At 39.5% G+C, this 17429-nt stretch overlaps 1 protein-coding gene and 1 pseudogene across 1 annotated transcript in view; both read left to right on the top strand.

Annotated features, from left to right (window-relative positions):
- MIGA1 (mitoguardin 1) overlaps window positions 1-17429 on the top strand; it is a 106537-nt gene that overhangs the window by 75187 nt on the left and 13921 nt on the right. Inside the window, exons 9-11 of the mRNA XM_047084581.1 lie at window positions 15112-15230; window positions 15487-15559; window positions 16249-16335. Coding sequence (XP_046940537.1) covers window positions 15112-15230; window positions 15487-15559; window positions 16249-16335 — 279 coding nt within the window. The remainder of the gene's footprint in view (window positions 1-15111; window positions 15231-15486; window positions 15560-16248; window positions 16336-17429) is intronic.
- LOC124515600 (40S ribosomal protein S11-like) lies at window positions 970-9581 on the top strand (annotated as a pseudogene).

Below are 17429 nucleotides of genomic sequence, written 5' to 3'. Positions count from 1 at the left end.
CCTATCTTCTGAGTAGTGGGCCTATTTTGTATGGAACCACAAAAGACCCTGAATAGCCAAAGTAATATTGAAGAAGAAAACCAAAGAGGGAGGCATCACAATCCCAGACTCAGCCTCTACTACAAAGCAGACAAGTATTGGCACAAAAACAGACACGTAGAACAATGGCATAGACTAGAGAATCCAGAATTGGACCCACAAATGTATGGCCAACTAATCTTTGACAAAGCAGGAAAGAGCATCCAATGGAAAAAAGACAGTCTCTTTAGCAAATGGTGCTAGGAGAACTGGATAGCAAAATGCTATGAATGAAACTAGGCCACCTTCTTACACCATACACAAAAATAAATTTTTTTTTTTTTTTTTTCAACGTTTATTTATTTTTGGGACAGAGAGAGACAGAGCATGAACGGGGGAGGGGCAGAGAGAGAGGGAGACACAGAATCGGAAACAGGCTCCAGGCTCTGAGCCATCAGCCCAGAGCCCGACGCGGGGCTCGAACTCACGGACCGCGAGATCGTGACCTGGCTGAAGTCGGACGCTTAACCGACTGCGCCACCCAGGCGCCCCCACCATACACAAAAATAAACTCAGAATGGATGAAAGACCTAAATGTGAGATAGGAAACTATCAAAACCCTAGAGGAGAAAGCAGGCAACAACCTCTTTGACCTCAGCCGCAGCAATTTCTTACTTGACACATCTCCAAAGGCAAGGGAATTAAAAGCAAAAATGAACTATTAGTACCTCATCAAGATAAAAAGCTTCTGCACTGCAAAGGAAACAGTCAACAAAACTAAAAGGCAACGGATGGAATGGGAAAATGACATTTGCAAATGACATATCAGATAAAGGGCTAGTATCCAAAATCTATAAAGAATTTACCAAACTCCACACCTGAAAAACAAATAATCCAGTGAAGAAATGGACAGAAGACATGAATAGATACTTTTCCAAAGAAGACATCCAGATGGCCAACAGACACATGAAACGATGCTCAACGTCATTCCTCATCGGGGAAATACAAATCAAAAGCACACTGATATACCACCTCACACTGGTCAGAGTGGCTAAAATGAACAAATCAGGAGACTATAGATGCTGATGAGGATGTGGAGAAATGGGAACCCTCTTGCACTGTTGGTGGGAATGCAGACTGGTGCAACCACTCTGGAAAACAGTATGGAGGTGCTTCAAAAAATTAAAAATAGAACTACCCTATGACCCAGCAATAGTACTACTAGGAATTTACCCAAGGGATACAGGAGTGCTGATTATAGGGGCACATGTACCCCAACATTTGTAGCAGTGCTTTCAACAATAGCCAAATTATGGAAAGAGCCTAAATGTCCATCAAATGATGAATGGATAAAGAAGACGTGGTTTATATATACAATGGAATACTACTTGGCAATGAGAAAGAATGAAATCATGCCATTTGCAGCAACGTGGGTGGAACTGGAAGATACTATGCTGAGTGAAATAAGTCAGTCAGAGAAGGACAGATACCATATTTTTCACTCATATGTGGATCTTGAGAAACTTAACAGAAGACCATGGGGGAAGTGACAGGGAAAAAAAATAGTTACAAACAGAGAGGGAAGGAGGCACACCACAAGAGACTCTTAAATACAGAGAACAAACTGAGGGTGGATGGCGGGGGCAGGGGGAGAGGGGAAATGGGTGATGGGCATTGAGGAGGGCACTTGTTGGGATGAGCACTGAGTGTTGTATGTAAGCCAATTTGACAATAAATTATATTTAAAAAAAAAGAAACTGAAAAACAACAACAACAACAAAGTAGTGGGCTTATGAAGAAGAGGTTCTGTAGTGCCCTGTAATGCAGTGTTCCCTGTTGACCAGAACCTGGTGCTTCAGGAGTGTCTCCTATGTGTATTGCTAGTGCTCTGCTCTTGTGGGTAAGCCTCTGTTGCCTTCAGTCCAGTTGTCTGATGTGGCTGTCTTTGCCTGTTATGGGCAGGGTTTGGTCCCTAAGTTGTTAGTGGGCCAGTCTGGGGCCTTGGGCTTGAGTTGGGTCAGACCAGGCGTTTGCCAGAGATACAGTAGCACTGAACTGCAGGGCACTTTCCCTGTGTTGTCCCCTGAGAAGCTTTCACTATTGGGCAGGTCCTGTAGTCAGACCTGATGTCTGTCCCCATCCCATGCTGGAGCCACATTCAGACTGTTACATGTGCTTTTTCCCCCCCTTCTCCTGGAGCTAGAGTCACTTTAGAGTGGTGCTGGCCCCTGTCAAGGCTGCTTGCAGACTGCCAGGCTCATGGCATCACTTTGGATGGACTCCATTCAGGTGCATATTGGAGGGGATAGGACCCAGGAGAACACAGGGTCACAGTGGTGTGTTAGCAAGGTTTGTGCAGGTCTGCTATGAGAAGAGACTTGGAGGAAGACCTTGTTGGAGAGGACATGTCTGCAGGAGAATGCCAGGGCAGGGTACACTGTTCGCAAGTTATTGTGGAATATTGGTGCTTCACTGGTTACTGCAGGTGTCCATGTGTCTAGGCTGGGTGGTGGGAAAGGGGAATTGTGCCTGCCAGCTCCTTTGTTTCTTGAGAATTCTCCCAAAGACCGCTGCCCCTCCAGCACATGCTCTGAGATTAGTAAACAAATCTCCCTCCCGGATACTCCAGGCATTTTTCAAAGTGCTGCTTCTATGCAGTATCTCAGTGGGCTGTTTATTGTGCTGTCTCTTTAAGGGTGAGGACTCAGTTTGCTGTTTCCTTCTGGCTCATATAGACCCAAGTTGCAGGTGTTAAGCTCTGCCAATAGTAAGAACTTGTGAAATGTGGACCAAAGCCACTGGTTGTTTTACTCTGAGGGTTTAGGTGGCTTGGGTGTTGGGTGTGAGGATCTTTTTCTCTCCCTTGTCCCTGTTGGTGGTATCCCTACATCTCATGAACAGTCCTGTGAGTCCATTTAGCTCCTGACTGCTTCTCTACCCCTCCTACCCATTTTGATGTGGCCTTGTCTCTACATTTAGCTGCAGAGAGTTTGTTTTGCCAGTCTTCAGTCATTTTTTGGGTTATTTACACTGATGTGGGTATTATCTAGTTGTATCCCTGGGATGAAGTAAGCATAGGATCTTCTTACCCTGCCATGTTCCTCTTAATTTTTCTTTCTGATTGATTGCTGTGAGTGTACAGAAATGCAACTAATTTTCATATCTTGCCTTTGTATCCTGCAACTTTATCAAATTTGTTTATTAGTTCTGGGGCGCCTGGGTGGCTCAGTCGGTTGAGCGTCCAACTTTGGCTCAGGTCATGATCTCACAGCTCGTGAGTTCGAGCCCCGCGTCGGGCTCTGTGCTGACAGCTCGGAGCCTGGAGCCTGCTTCGGATTCTGTGCCTCCCTCTCTCTCTGCCCCAACCCACTCGCATTCTGTCTCGGTCTCTCTCAAAAATAAATAAACATTAAAAATTTTTTTTTCAATTAAAAAATTGTTTATTAGTTCTAACAGTTTTTGGTAATCTTTTAAGATTTTCTATTTTATTTAAGTTTTTTTTTAAACGTTTATTTTTTTAAATTTTTTTTTTTAACATTTCATTTTTGAAAGGCAGAGAGACAGAGTGCAAATGGGAGAGGGGCAGAGAGAGAGGGAGACACAGAAACAGAAGCAGGCTCCAGGCTCCGAGCTGTCAGCACAGAGCCCGACGCGGGGCTCAAACTCACGGACCACGAGATCATGACCTGAGCCGAAGTCGGCCGCCCAACCGACTGAGCCACCCAGGCGCCCCTTAAACATTTATTTTTGAGAGAGAGAGAGAGATTGAGAGCAAGCAGGGGAGGGGCAGAGAGAGAGAGGGGGACTCCATGCTGACAGCAGAGAGCCCAACGCAGGGCTCAAACTCACAAACCATGAGATCATGACCTGAGCTAAAGTTGGACGCTTAACTGACTGGGGCACCCAGGTGCCCCTAAGATTTTCTGTATATAGGATTATATCATGTGCATACAGAGACAGTTTTACTTTTTTCTTTCCAATTTGGATGCCTTTTCTTTCTTTTTCTTGCCTGATTGCTCTGGCTCAAACTTCAGTGCTATGTTAAATAGGAGTGGTGAGACTGGGCACCCTTGTCTTGGTCTTAGAGGAAAAGCTTTCAGTCTTTTACTGGTTTGTTTTTTTTTTTTAAGACATTTTCTTTTTTCTTTTTAAGGTTATTTATTTTGAGAGAGAGAGAGAGACAGAGCAGAGCACATGAGGAGGGGAGGGGCACAGAAAGAGGGAGAGAGTGAGAAAGAGAGAATCCCAAGCAGGCTTCAGACTGCCAGCGCAGAGCCCAACATGGGGCTCAAACCCACAAACTGTGAGATCATGATCTGAGCCCATGTCAAGAACTGGATGCTTAACTGACTGAGCCACCCAGGTGCCCCCAGTCTTTTACTATTGAGTATGATATTTACTATGGCTTGTCATATATGACTTTTATTGTGTTGAGGTATATTTTTCCTGTACCAAATTTGTTGAGATTTTTTATCATAAAAGGATGTTCTTTTTTGTCAACTACTTTTTATCTTTCTGTTCTGTAGATGCTTATGTCCTAGATGATTTATAAGAATTGTTAGTCACTTTGCATTTTTCTGTTGTGAGGAATGATATACCTAATTGCTCCAAAGTTTCTTCATAATATGCAACTTTAAAAAATATTATTTTGCCAAGTGTTCATTATACTTACTTAGTTGTTTAATTTACAAAGGTTTGATAAAAAGAATCCTTATGTAGGGGCTCCTGGGTGACTCAGTCACTTAAGTGTCCAACTTTGGCTCAGGTCATGATCTCACGGTTCATGGGTTCGAGCCCTGTGTCGGGCTCTGTGCTGACAGCTCAGAGCCTAGAGCCTGCTTCAGATTCTGTGTCTCCTTCTCTCTCTGCCCCTCCCTGCTCATGCCCTGTCACTCACTCACTCTCACTCTCACTCTCTCTCTGTCTCTCTGAAAAATAAATAAATATTAAAAAAAAAAAACCTTATGGAAAACAAAATACATGAATACCACAAGAAGGGCTCAACATTTGAGAAACATCCTAGGAATGTTTCTAGGGCATACATGTATGATCTTGGAATGTAAATGTTCCAAGATAAGTTCTTTTCTAAGAAATGCTTGTTAAATTATTTTTAATTGCATGTACTATATGCCAGATACTTAAATTAGGGAAAACCATTTTAATGAAGAAAGTTATTAAGAAAATCTGAACTCCTTGGGAAGTAGACAGTTTGTGAAGAATTGAAAGATTTATTCAGAATTACCAGGAAGATTTCTTGCCTATTTAGATTAAAGAAATCCTGGCATAGACTTTTCTCTAAGCTAGGTCAGTCATTTGTGAAAGTGATTAACAAGATTTTCCTATATAAGCTTTGCCAAACAATGGTTTGGAACTACAGCCTGTTTTCTCTGAAAAGTCCTTTTTTAATAATAGATTTACTGAGAATAACTCACATACTATAAAATTTTTTAAAGTGTACAGTTCAGTGGATTTTAGTATATTCACAGTTGTGCTACCAGTAACACTTTCTACTTCCAGAACATTTTTATCACCCCAAAAAGAAACCTCCACCTATTAGTAATCACTTCCTGTTCTCTCCTAACCCCCCACCCTTGGCAAGTACTAATCTACCTCTGCTCTGTGGATTTGCCTATTCTGGACATTTCATATAAATAAAATCATGCAATATGTGACCTTTTGTTTTTGATGTTCTTTCACTTGGCATAATGGTTTCAAGTTCTGAAAAGTTTTTTTAATGTTAGTATACCACTGCATTGAGTGCTCCTAGCTCTCCCATCTGTTAAAGAGATTGTCATTAATAGGTAGAAACTAATACTGCAAAGAGTAATTTTTAGCTGTGGATTCAGTTTTTCTTAGAATTAACACTCTGCAGCATGTGTTTGTATTTAATTTATAAATTATAGGGTGCTCTTTAAGGGGAAAATTTTATTTCTTATAATCCAGATACTTCTACTCATATGCTAAATGGAAGCTTGGAAAGTTTTTTAATACCCACCTCTCTGACTTGATAGCACTTATTGATAGCAGTCCAAAATAATGCACTAATTATACAAAATGATAAGGATAAATATTTAGAATAATCATAATCTGAAAAGGGAAAGCTGTATCTGCCATTTAAAATTTCTATTTTTTTTATTTTATTTTTTATTTTTTTTAAATTTTTTTTTCAACGTTTTTATTTATTTTTGGGACAGACAGAGACAGAGCATGAGCGGGGGAGGGGCAGAGAGAGAGGGAGACACAGAATCGGAAACAGGCTCCAGGCTCTGAGCCATCAGCCCAGAGCCTGACGCGGGGCTCGAACTCACGGACCGCGAGATCGTGACCTGGCTGAAGTCGGACGCTTAACCGACTGCGCCACCCAGGCGCCCCATAAAATTTCTATTTTTTTTTAAATAAAGTTTACTTATTTTGAGAGAGAGCTAGAGAGAGGAAAGAGCGGGGAAGGGGCAAAGAGCGGGAGAGAGAGAGAGAGAAAATCCCAAGCACGGAACCCAACACGGGGCTCGAACCCACAAACCGTGAGATAATGACCTGAGCTGAAACCAAGAGCCAGACTCTTAACTGACTGAGACACCTAAGCACCCCTAAAATTTCTGTTTCTTGAATTATTTTCCTTTCTCTGGGGTCAATTTTGTCTGTCGTGGGCTTTCATTCTTGTGCTGATGATTTTCTTCTCGAATTTGAAAGCTTAATTGGTGACGGAATTGATGTTCTTAGATTGTGTAGGTTTACAGTGTTTTATAATGTTTGTCTCTCCTATGAACAGGAAGACTAACGAGACTTCTTTGAGGTGTGTTGATTGGCAAGCTTTTCTTTACCCAGACAGATCAGATCATTTTTAAAGGGAAATGTTATCTGGTTGAAAATTTGTTTTTCTATAAGCTGTCCTCCTATTCAGTGATGAAGGGGAGAGCAGGAATTACAATGATATGTGGGATTACGATACTTGTTAGTACACAGACTTTCATTTAACCTGCCATTTTTAATCCCTTTTTAAATCCTGTCTCATACCTGCCTTGCTTCAAGCCTGGTGCTCTTTTGAGCCTCTGCTTAGCAAATGTCTCTCCCTTGATTATGTCTTCTCTTAAATGTATTCTGGACTATGGGTTCCTTGTCATTTTTCATCTGTCCACACACTTCCATTTGCTTTTCAGTTTTTGGAAATCTGTGTCTTTCTTTTTTGTTAGTATTGTTCCCACCATTATGTATATTAGTTATATGTTGCTGTGTAATAAATTACCTAAAACTTATTGTCTTAAAACAACAATAAGATTCAGGTGTGGAGTTGGGGCTGGGGCCAAAGCTGGGAAGACCCCCAGGCCTCAGGGGCAAGTCCTGGATAGCGGGACTCCACCCCAATTTGAGGTTTAATTCTGGGTATCCTTGATTTTTTGGGGATTAAGTTGGGCAGAGGGCATATGTCTTTGCCTTAGTCTAGTAATTAGAGCCTTCTAAATCCTGGGGGCTCCATTCTTGGGCTCTAATGGAGGCTCAAGTATTTGGGAAATTATTTTTTCTTTCTTTCTTTCTTTCTTTCTTTCTTTCTTTCTTTCTTTCTTTCTTTCTAATTTTTTATATTAAAATTTTTTTAATGTTTATTTATTTTTGAGAGAAAGAGAGAGAGAATGCAAGCAGGGGAGGGACAGAGAGAGAGGGAGACACAGAATCTGAAGCAGGTTCCAGGCTCTGAGCTGTCAGCACAGAGCCAGATACAGGGCTCGAACTTATGAACCAGGAGATAATGATCTGAGCTGAAGTCAGACGTTTAACTGACTGAGCCACCCAGGTGCCCCCTTTTTTATATTAAAATTTTTTTTAATATTAAAAAATTTTTAATATTTAGAGAGAGAGAGAGAGAAACAGAGTGTAAACAGGGGAAGGGCAGAGAGAGAGAGGGAGACATAGCATCTGAAGCAGGCTCCAGGCTCCAAGCTGTCAGTACAGAGCCAGACATAGGATTCAAAGTCATGAACTGTGAGATCACAAACTGAGCTGAAGTTGGACGCTTAACCAACTGAGCCACCCAGGCACTCTGGGAGTTATTTTCTTTCTTTTTTGTTTTTTAATTTTTTTTTAATGTTTATTTTTGAGAGAGACAGAGACAGAGACAGACTGTGAGCAGGGGAGGGACCCAGAGAGAGGGAGACACAGAATCTATAGCAGGCTCCATACTCTGAGCTGTCAGCACAGAGCCCAATGCAGGGCTCAAACTCACAAACCGCGTGAGATCATGACCTGAGTCGAAGTCGGATGCTTAACCCACTGAGCCACCCGGGCGCCCTCTGGGAATTATTTTCTTAAAATTCAAGTTTTATGGGATGGTTTGTTAGAAGTCTTAGGCCTTAGGGTTAGTCCTGTGAGAATTGAGTCCTAAGGGCCAGTCCAAGGAACCCTTTGTTTTGGTATTTAATTCTGACCCTGCATATATTAGATAAGGAGTATCTTCTGGGCTTACCAGCCTACCAAAAGCAGCTGACCATCTCTCAAAATAAGAGAGTCCTGCTTGGAAAAATCAGCAAGGAGAAGAATACTACAAGAACATTGGTCTGGGCTTCAAGATGGCCAGGGAGGCCACTGAGGGCATCTACATTAACAAGAAATGCCCTTTATTGGTCAAAGGGAGAGATCCTATTTGGTATAGTGACCAAGATGAAGATGCAGGGGACTGTTGTCACCTGCCAAGACTACCTTCACTATGTCCAAAAGTACAACTGCATTGAGAAGTGCCCTAAGAATATGTCTGTGCCCCTGTCCTTCTGCTTTGGAGACATTGAGATCAGTGACACAGTCACAGTGGGCAAGTGTTGGCCCTTGAGCAAGACCATGTGCTGTGATGTGCTTGAAGTCAGCAAAGCCACAGACACCAGGAAGCAGTTCCAGAAGTTGTGAGACTAGACACCTGTCCACTCCCCCAAATGAAGTATTTTCCCATTCAAAAACAACAATAAACATTTACCATTTCATCAATTTGGAGGGCCAAAAATTTGGAAGTGGCTTATCTAGGTGGTCTGGCTTGAGGTCTTTTGTGAAGTTGTGATCAGGTATATTGGCTGGGGCTATAGTCATCTGAAGGTTTGACTGAGGCTAGAGAATCTGCTTCCAAGATAGCTCACTTTCTGCATGTTGGTGCTACCTGTTGTTAGAAGTCCTAAGTTGCTTACTTAAGACTTCTCTACAGAACTGCTTAAGTGTCATCACATTTGGGACCTGACTTCCTCCAGAAGAAGTGACCCAAGAGAGAATGAGATGAAAGCAGTGATTGTTATGATCTAGCCTCAGAATTCACAGTCACCATCTCTATAGTATGCTGTTAATTACACAGGTTGGCCCTATTCAGTGTGAAATGAGGTATGAGTACCAGAAAGAGAGAGTCATTGAGGGCTATTTTGGAGGGTAGTTATTGTGGGTGTATTTCCCTTTTAATTTCTTTTGTGAGATAAGGAGAAACAGCCTGCTTTCTTTAACTCTAAGTCCTATTTGTAATTTTAGGTCGTTGGTTTGAAAGGAAAATGTAAGCATATTAAAAAAAATAGTCCATATTAAAATGGAACTTAGCCTATTTCATGACCCAGCTTATATAGTTTTAGGACTTTGGACATTTCTTTCATGGGTGTTCAGAGCCTTAAAAAATATTAAGGCTTTTAAAAATATTACTTCACATTCAGCAAAGTCATTGCTTGCTAAGGAAGACCCATCCAACACATGGAGAACAAAAGAGAAGTAATTTAGGATGTTGGAAATCTGCAGCTAATGAAGCATTGGTTGCTTCATTTGTGGGTTTTGTCTGTTTTGTCTGTTTTGTCTGTTTTTATTGTTGCTGCTGTTACTGACTTATTTGATTTCTTATATGGTAATTTTTATAGTACTTGTGAACTATGGGAGATAACTAATGAGGCAGGATGGTACTTTGGTATAAATGAATATAATATTACTTTTCTTTTAAAAAATATTAAAATGAGTTTTTGAAATGTGCCCTTTGGGGGAAGAATAATTTAGAAATAAAGGACATTTCAAATTTTGGCTAGCAAAAAAAAAAAAAAAAAACCCAAAAAAACAAAAAACCCAAAACTCTTTTTCATGATAAATTGTACATTTCCACATGATAAATTGTACATTTCCATATGCTGGAATTAAACTGTGTTACTCACCTCTGCTTCAGAAATAACATTTCAGCTATAGTAAAATGTTAATCTTTTTCTGAAACTTAAAAAAAAAAAATTGGGGGAATTTTGTCAAAAATTTCTCCCTATAAGATATATTATAAAATGAGGATTTAGCCATCGTTTTAATAGTTTACTTTTTGCTCTATGAAATTTAATATTGATACTGTAAGTTAATGTCTCTGAGTTGTCATCATGTCTTAAGAAGGATTGATGATACCGTTAGTATCAAATCTTCACTATGATCTATTTTCACAACTGCAAGCTTATCTCAAGAGACTTCTTTAAACAATCACTTTAGCCAAAGCAACAAATAAGCAAGGTAGACCAATAAATCAAGACTCGACTCTGGAATCTGTCATTGTTGGATTTATTCATTTCTTATTAGTATAAATTATTTTATGTAAAAAGTTTAATTGGAATCCTATTTTCCTCCTTAGGATGTTTCTCTGTTGGTAGGTGAACATAGATCCTTATTTTGATAGTGGTACAAAACTTTATTTAATGTCTAAAGAATTTCTAAGTTATTTTAAAACCTATTAGGTTTTTTTTTAACCTGAAGAACACGTTGCCTTTAGCATAATATGTTTTCCTTAAAATATGAGAGGAAATATTACTTAAAGTAGAGAATATATAATATCAGATATTATTACTTCTGTTTATGTTTTTGTTTTGTTTTTTGCCTCTGGTCTAATAGACATATTTATACTATATTAAATATTGCTGATGCTTATACTTCTTTCCCCTTGGCTTTTTGGATAAGGCTGATAAGAGTATAGTTTGATATTTAAGAGTATAAGCAAGCTTTGGAATTAATGCTGGGTTTAAATTCTACCATTTGGTTGTGGGACTTGGGCAAGTTCCTGCTAACGTAAGTCTATCTCTGTTTCTTTATCTGTAAGATGTGGATAATAATAGTACCTAGCTTATGAGTTGTAAAGATTAAATGAGATTATCAACACATTTAGCATAGCCCCGGGTGCATATGAAGTGCCAAAACTACAGTGTTGAGAAATACATCTAGAAAAATAGACTGAAAACCTCTGAAAATCTCCTCCACAAAAGCAATGAAAACACTGGCAAGAATTGTCAAAATCAAAATTTTAATAACTGAAAATTAATGAAAGACTACAGAAATTCAAGGGGCATTTATTCAAGAAAAATGACTCCATAAGAACAGTGAACTTAAGGATTTTTAATTTGATCTATTCACATCCCCCTCTCCTCCATAGTCTTGAAAACTAGCAATCTCACAACTGTGGAAATTGCAGAAAACCAGGGGCCTGGCAACCACTAAAAGAAACTTAATGGCTTTGGAGCTTCACAAAATTCTTACTGTTTGACCTGTGTGGCAGCTCTCTGCAAAGTTCCATTCTCAGGACTTTCTTTGATCTGACTTAGAGCTTGCTCTGTAGGAAAGTCCTATCCTATGGCCTTTGTCGAAAACATTCAGTGGCAATTGTTTAACATTAATATACCTGAGGTGGTATGATACCAGTCAGGGCTAATAAGAGGCTGATCAAAAACTCAAAAGGAAAAATTGGGCAATGAGATTTTAACAGGGGGCTTTGAAAAGTTCCAACATATTCCTGGGAATCTAAAAGGCCACAGGCATGCACAGGACTATGCATATGTCCAGGAAAGACCTAGCAGTCCCTGACCCCTCACCTCTGGCTGACCTTCATGTTCTGTATAAGCAGGGAGTAAAATTTCAGGCAGAAAAAAGAGAAAAAAATGATTAATTGGAATTTATCAAAAGTAAAAACTCTTGTGCTTTAAAGGATACCAACAAGAAAGTGAAAAGAACAGCAGATTGGGAGAAATATTTATAAATCGTGTATCTTATAAAGACACATATCCAGAATATATAATGAATGGTTACAACTCAACCATAAATGGACAAAGGATTGAATAGACATTTCTCTAAAGAATATATACAGAAGTCAGTGAGGAGATGAAAGATGCTTGACACTGTTGGTCATTAGAGAAACTAATAACTACTTCACACTGACTAGAGTGGCTGTAAAAAATGGACAATAATAATTATTGGGGAGGGTGTGCAAAAGTCTAAATCATTGTGCATCGCTAGTGGGAGTGGAACATGATGTGGTCTCTTTGCAAAACAGTTTGGCAGTTCAAAAAAGTTAAATACAGAGTTACCATCTGACCCCTCCTCTCAGGTATATACTTAAGAGAATTGAAAACATTAAAAACTTTTACACATATGTTCAAATCAGCCTTATTCATGATAGCCAAAAGTGGAAACAACTTAAATGTCTATCATTTGAGGAATGGATTAAAAACAAAAGCAGTATACCTATACAATTCTGCCACAAAAAAGAATGACATAATGATACTGGCTACATCTTAGATGGACCATGAAAACATTATGCTAAGTGAAAGAAATCAAACTCAAAAGGCCACATATTCTTTGACTTCACTTACATGAATTTTCCAAAGTAGGAAACTCCAGAGACGGCAAGTAGATTAGTCTCTAGGGGCTAGAGAGAAAGGGAAATGGGGAATGACTGATAATGGATACAAAGGTTCCTGTTGGGGTGGTAAAAATATTCTGGAACTAGAAAGTGGTGCTAATCGCATAACCCAGTGAATATACTAAAAAAAACTACTGAATTGTACACTGAAAAGGATGAGTTTTTATAGTACGTGAACTATATCTCCATAAAGCTGTTATTAAAAAACAAAACGGAAAAAAAAAGAGAGGGGGAGGGGCAGGGGCACCTGAGTGGCTCAGTGCGTTGATTGTCTGACTCTTGGTTTTGGCTCAGGTCATGATCTCACTTGTCTATGAGTTTGAGCCCCACATCGGGCTCTGCGCTGACAGTTCGTAATCTGCTTGGGATTCAGTCTCTCCCTCTCTCTGCCCCTCCCTGGCTCTCTCTCACTCTCTCTCTCTCTCTCAGGGTAAATAAATAAACATTAAAAAACTACAAAACAACAGGGGCTCCTGGGTGGCTCAGTCAGTTAAGCGTCCAACTTTGGCCTAGGTCATGAGTTCGAGCCCCAAATCAGGCTTTGTGCTGACAGCTCAGAGCCTGGAGCCTGCTTCAGATTCTGTGTGTCCCCCTCTCTCTGCCCTTCCCCTGCTTACACTCTGTCTCTGTCTTTCAAAAATAAATAAACGTTGAAAAAAAATTTTTTTTAACTCAAAACAACAAAATGGGCACCTGGCTGGCTCAGTTGGTAAAGCATGTGACTCTTAGGGGGTGCCTGGATGGCTCAGTTGGTTGAGCGTCTGACTTTGGCTCAGGTCATAATCTCACAGTTCGTGAGTTCAAGCTTCAAGTTGGGCTGTGTACTGACAGCTCAGAGCCTAGAGCCTGCTTTGGATTCTGTGTCTCCCTCTCTCTGTTCCTCCCCTGCTCACACTCTGTTTCTCTCTTTCTCAAAAATCAATAAACATTTAAAAAATTAAAAAAAAAAAGCATGTGACTCTTGATCTCGGAGTTGTTAGTTTGAGCCCCACAATGGGTATAGAGATTACTTAAAAAATAAAAAAAAAACAACATTTTTTTTTTAAAGCAAACATCACCACCAAAACCCCTATAGCATGCCATTTAAATGGATCACTTAGTATTGAAAAATGAAAATCACTCCGAAGGCTTCTTGCTTAGCCGACTATTCTATAGTGTTTGCAGTTGTTATTTTTTTTTTTTAATTTTTTTTTTTGTTTTTCAACGTTTATTTATTTTTGGGACAGAGAGAGACAGAGCATGAACGGGGGAGGGGCAGAGAGAGAGGGAGACACAGAATCGGAAACAGGCTCCAGGCTCTGAGCCATCAGCCCAGAGCCTGACGCGGGGCTCGAACTCCCGGACCGCGAGATCGTGACCTGGCTGAAGTCGGACGCTTAACCGACTGCGCCACCCAGGCGCCCCTGCAGTTGTTATTTTTTAATGAATTGTTAGAAACCTGGAATTTCATTTGTAGAGCTGTTATGCGAGCCAGAGTTGCATGACTAATTTTCAGTTGTACAAAGGTTAGTCAGAGCTAGATATAAGAAAACATTCCTTAGAATCAGCCAAATTGAGATTTCAGTATTTTTGTAGAAAGTTTTACTTCGGTCACAATTGTGAGTTATAATACTTTAGAGCATTCTTTGGATGATAAAATCCTCCCCTCTTTTTTAATGCTTCATCTTCAGCTATTTGTATTGGTGAACTGTAAGATACTGCTTTTTTTTAAATTTTTTTTTTTTTCAACGTTTATTTATTTTTGGGACAGAGAGAGACAGAGCATGAACGGGGGAGGGGCAGAGAGAGAGGGAGACACAGAATCGGAAACAGGCTCCAGGCTCTGAGCCATCAGCCCAGAGCCCGACGCGGGGCTCGAACTCACGGACCGCAAGATCGTGACCTGGCTGAAGTCGGACGCTTAACCGACTGCGCCACCCAGGCGCCCCAAGATACTGCTTTTCTTTGTATCCTGTGGATTTAAGTTCTTCAATTCAAAGCTTGTTATAAAATTGTACTCGTTTTTACAACTGAATTTTGCAATTCAGTTGTAAAATCTGTAAAATTCAGTTATAAATAAACATTTTTAAATTTTGTTAATGTTTATTTATTTTTGAGAGAGAGAGAGACAGAGTGTGAGTGGGGGAGGGGCAGAGAGAGAGGGAGACACAGAATCTGAAGCAGGCTCCAGGCTCTGAGCTGTCAGCACAGAGCTTGACGCAGGGCTCGAACCCACCAACTGTGAGATCATGACCTGAGCCAAAGTCGGATGCTTAACCAACTGAGCCACCCAGGCGCCCCCAGTTGTAAAACTTAGCTGTAAAATCTTATTGAATGGTTTTTATGGTTTAATCAAGTTGAGTACATTTTGATGTTAGCAAGATCCTATTTCCTATCTTTTATAAAGTTTTTTACCTTGTCTCAGGGTAATCGGTTGTAACCTGCTGTTTTCTTAGCTTGCAGAACACCGAGAAGCACGGCACACCTACAGTCTGGAGTCTCTTTGCCACTGCCCTTTTTATGAAGAAGCCATGCATTTAGTTGAAGAAGGGAAAATTTACTCGAGAGTGCTTAGGTACCATTTCAATTTTGCTTTTGTTTATGAAAAACATTAAGTTGCCGTTGCTATGTTTGTGTAATATTTATGAAAGATGTTTATAAGAATGGGAGGAAATGTTTTTTAGGCTCAAAAAAAATTTTTGCATGGCTTGTCAGTATTGAAAAGACATATGTTTTATATTAAAGTCTGGAGGTTAAGCCTTGAGTCCAAATTTGTAGTGGGCTTGATCTTGAATGCAGCTTAACAGTTGTCTTTCCTGTTTATTACATAGAACTGAAATGTTGGAGTGCCTAGGAGACAGTGATTTTCTTGCCAAACTTCACTGTATTCGACAGGCTTTTCAGGTATTTTTTTTTTTTTAAACATTAAGTGACTTCACCTAGCCACTCATCCTCACCCTCATGCTATAGAGTCCAGCTGTATATAAACAGAACAGCTCTTTGCTCTTCGTTATCCTTATTTTTAATGGCAAATATAAAATCTCCTAAATTTGTTTTTCCTGGCTGCTATTTCCTTTCATTTGTCTTCATTTATCTTTGTCCTCTGCCATGGTTCCCCAGGTCTACCACACTTTGTCAAACAAGGTATTTTGATACTGGAGATGTGTACAAATGGCTACATAAAATAGAAATCCTTTCTTATTATCAATTAGTGTGTTTTCTAGATTGTTTTTTTATTTGAATCAGTTGTAAAATCATTGATTTCCTAAAATGAAATAAAATCATTTAAGAAAAAAAAGTATCTTTATTTTTCTATGTTTTGGGGGCTATATAACATTTATTTTGGGTTTTCTAATATCGAACAGAATTTAAATTCATATTTATTTCCCTTTAATCTTTTTTGATTATAGGCTTCAAGAGCTCTTTTATTTTAGTAAATTACAACGTTCTCTGTGGTCTACCTGCAGAGATAGTGCCGCATCCAATGCATTGACTGTATCAGGGTTGTTTATGCATAGATGTGCTATAGAATCAAATGTCCATTCAGATTAATTATTGGTTCTTTTTTTCTTTGGGGTTCAATGTTTTTTCAGGTAATACTTTCGGAAACAGCCAACAGGATATTCCTTGCTGAGAGTGGAAGGAAAATTTTGTCAGCATTAATTGTGAAAGCACGAAAGGTAAACTTGTTTTGTTGGCAAGTTTTTTTATTGTTCTTGTTTCATTGGAACTGAAGATTACAGTACATTGAATTTTTAATCGAAGAAAAAGTTTTTGCAGATTGTTGCAGAGGTTCACATACTAAAAATAAAGTAATAAAAATAAATTACCAAAGAGCATGATTTCTTCTTGGGTTGATTTAGTTTCTGTGTATGAAGTCTACACTATTTTAATCAAGTTGTCGCTCATAAATTATTCCCAGTTTGCTGAAAGTCTATGAATGTCATGTTGAGAGTCATCATTAGATATACTACAACTACCACTATTATTATTTCTAATACTTTGTCTCTTCCCTCAAATCCTGGTCGGTAAAGTTCTAGGAAATAGAATAGGTCTCAGAAATCTGGGAATACAAATGGAGTTGCCTCTTACTCCTACTCATGGGACTAAATGAGGCAGAGCAATCGCAAGAACTTCATGAAGACTGTAAGGAACCACTTCCCTTTATGCAAGCTGTGTCCACATGTTGAGAAAAAATCAAATAAAACAGGCCTTTCTTGAGCCACTTGGAACACTTGGTTTTCTGACCCAATTCTTTTTTTTTTTTAATACTTTATTGTCAAGTTAGCTAACATGCAACATATACAGTGTGCTCTTGGCATCAGGAGTACATTCCCATGTTTCATCACTTACATACAACACCCAGTGCTCATCCCAACAAGTATCCTCCTCAATGCCCATCACCCATTTTCCCTGCCCCTCCTACCTCCCCACCTCCCCACCCCCTTCCACTCTCAGTTTGTTCTCTGTATTTAAAAGTCTCTTATGGTAACTTTTTCTTTCTTTTCCTTCCCCAATGGTCTTCTGTTGAGTTTCTCAGCTTCCACATATGAGTGAAAACATATGATCTCTGTCTTTCTCTGACTGACATATTTCACTTAGCATAATACCCTCCAGTTCCATCCACATTGTTGCAAATGGCAAGATTTCATTCTTTTCTATTGCCAAGTAGTATTCCGTTGTATCTATATACCACATCTTCTTTATCCATTCATCAGTTGATGGACATTTGGGTTCTTTCCATAATATGGCTATTGTTGATAGTGCTGCTATA

This window comes from Lynx rufus, unplaced genomic scaffold, assembly GCF_022079265.1.
Source record: "Lynx rufus isolate CCGP_SWC_20201006 ecotype Redwood Valley unplaced genomic scaffold, mLynRuf1.p SCAF_2, whole genome shotgun sequence".
In the NCBI taxonomy this organism is placed as follows: Eukaryota; Metazoa; Chordata; class Mammalia; order Carnivora; family Felidae; genus Lynx; species Lynx rufus.
Note: the sequence above shows the minus strand (reverse complement) of the source record. Positions and strands in the feature narration are given on the sequence as shown.